The 2,300-nt window shown below is 42.2% G+C and overlaps 1 protein-coding gene across 1 annotated transcript; it reads left to right on the top strand.

The window, feature by feature from the left end:
* Window positions 1-230: 230 nt before the first annotated feature.
* TENT5D (terminal nucleotidyltransferase 5D) lies at window positions 231-1,415 on the top strand (the record flags this gene model as incomplete). Its single annotated transcript, XM_082323608.1, has 1 exon — window positions 231-1,415. Exon 1 carries the CDS (start codon window positions 240-242, stop codon window positions 1,413-1,415), a length of 1,176 nt encoding a protein of 391 aa, XP_082179734.1. The 5' UTR covers window positions 231-239.
* Between the last annotated feature and the right edge of the window lie 885 nt (window positions 1,416-2,300).

Raw genomic sequence — 2,300 nt, forward strand, 5'->3', positions numbered from 1 at the left:
AGGATTAAAACCCGAGTACATTAAAATTCAATTAAAAGCCTGTGACAAGTGCAGTGGTTGACTCAGACCGTTAACTGGGACTGTGTCTCTCTAAAATGAACTGTATTGTCACTGCACCGAGGAAGGAAGATGTATGTTTGTTCTGGCGTAGGGAAATGTCAGGCTCTCTTGTATTTGAGCAAGTTCTAACGTTTTTCTCTTAATTTCTCTTTCTCCCTAGTTAGCCAACCGACATCACAATGACTGAGGATTTAGACCACAGATTCAGTAGTCTCACCTGGGATCAGATTAAAATCCTGGATCAAGTTTTAGCTGAGGTGATACCTATTCACGGGAGAGGAAATTTTCCAACACTGGATGTAAAGCCGAAGGATATCATTCACGTGGTAAAGGAACAGCTCATTGAAAAGCAAATCAACGTTAGAGATATCCGCCTGAACGGTTCGACAGCCAGTCACATCCTCGTAAAGCAGAACGGAACCAGTTACAAGGACCTAGACATCATTTTTGGGGTGGAACTTCCAAGTGAGCTCGAGTTCCAGGTTGTTAAGGAAGCAGTTCTTAACTGCCTCTTGGACTTCTTGCCAAAATGTGTTAATAAGGAAAAAATCACTGCTCAGACCATGAAAGATGCCTATGTGCAGAAGATGGTCAAAGTCTCCACCGACCACGATCGCTGGAGTCTCATCTCGCTGTCAAACAACAGCGGTAAGAACGTAGAATTAAAGTTCGTCAACTCGCTCAGACGGCAGTTTGAGTTTAGCGTGGACTCCTTCCAAATCATACTGGACTCCATACTAAATGTTTACAGAGCAACAGACTGCAAACTGGCAGAAGACTCCCACCCCACTGTCATCGCCGAGAGCATGTATGGAGACTTCAACGAAGCAATGGACCACTTAAAATACAAACTGATTTCCACAAGGAACCCGGAGGAGATCAGAGGAGGTGGCCTCCTGAAGTACAGCAATCTCCTGGTTCGTGACTTTAAGCCAGCAGATGAGGCTGAAATTAAATCTCTGGAACGCTACATGTGCTCCAGGTTCTTCATTGATTTTCCAGATGTTGCTGAGCAGCAAAGGAAAATTGAGTCATATCTGCGCAACCACTTCATTGGGGAAGAGAAAAGCAAGTATGACTACTTGATGACTCTGCGTGGAGTCGTAAACGAGAGCACGGTCTGTCTCATGGGACACGAACGAAGACAAACTCTGAATATGATCACAATTCTGGCTTTAAAAGTGCTCGGAGAACAAAATATCATCCCAAATGCAGCCAATGTAACATGCTATTATCAGCCTGCTCCATATATCAGTGACAGAAACTTCAGCAATTACTACATTGCTCACGGACAAGCACCTATCATCTACCAGCCATACCCATTTCACATACAAATGCAAAGCGGCATGGTTTAGGAACACGATAACCTCCTCAGCACTCACACTCCTCTCTCTTTCCAGTTCTCTCCGTAATAAAGGCCTCATTAAAGCAAGTTTTATCATCACTTTTGATTTAAGGACATATTTTTGTGCAAGTTGCCAAAGTTATTTGGTTGAGCAATGTTTAAATCACCGTTAAGCAGATCGTAAAATAAGTGAAACGGCTGTCATTCATGAGGTATTTATACCCCTGTGAGTGTTTGGGCTATACTTTTTTTTTTTTTTTCCAATGAAAAGAGAAGGATAGAAATTATTCTAATTTTATAAAATGAAATGCACTAAGTTCTGGGTTCTAAAAAATTCTTAAGCAAAATTTAAATAGTGTAAATGAAAAATTAAGCCAATAAAATACCTCTCAGTAGAAATGCCTGATTTTAGAAGTGATAGTGTTCTGGGTACAGTAAAGTAGATCATCCATCAGTTATACCCATGCACTTCCAGCAACATTTATTTGCAGCACCTTTTGAAAATACGCATCGATGGGTTGGCTCTTGGTGGTTTGAGCTCTGCTTTGCAGGCTCTGGTCTGATCGCTCTTCAGGTCCAATTAGGGAGGTGAGGTCCCTCGCCTCACCAGCGTACTGCTCGGTTATGGTTAGCAGGACGCATCCCTACCAAGAGCAGACTCAGCATTTTTGTGTATCCCAAATTTCCACTGATCCGAGTGAGAGATTTGGCTGCTTAAGTAATGCAGCGTTGGACTGCCGGATCCGCCTCGCAGATACTGAAAGTTGTAAGAGATACAACTCTTCTGATTAAATTGGTCTGGAAAAACAAGGTAATAGAATGAGAAAGAAGGTGAAAATTGAGCACATAGGGCTTGCTTTCTGTTGCTAATTTGTTCTTGATCAGAGATGCTTTA

The sequence above is a fragment of the Platalea leucorodia genome, assembly GCF_965183815.1.
Source record: "Platalea leucorodia genome assembly, chromosome: 10".
NCBI lineage: Eukaryota > Metazoa > Chordata > Aves > Pelecaniformes > Threskiornithidae > Platalea > Platalea leucorodia.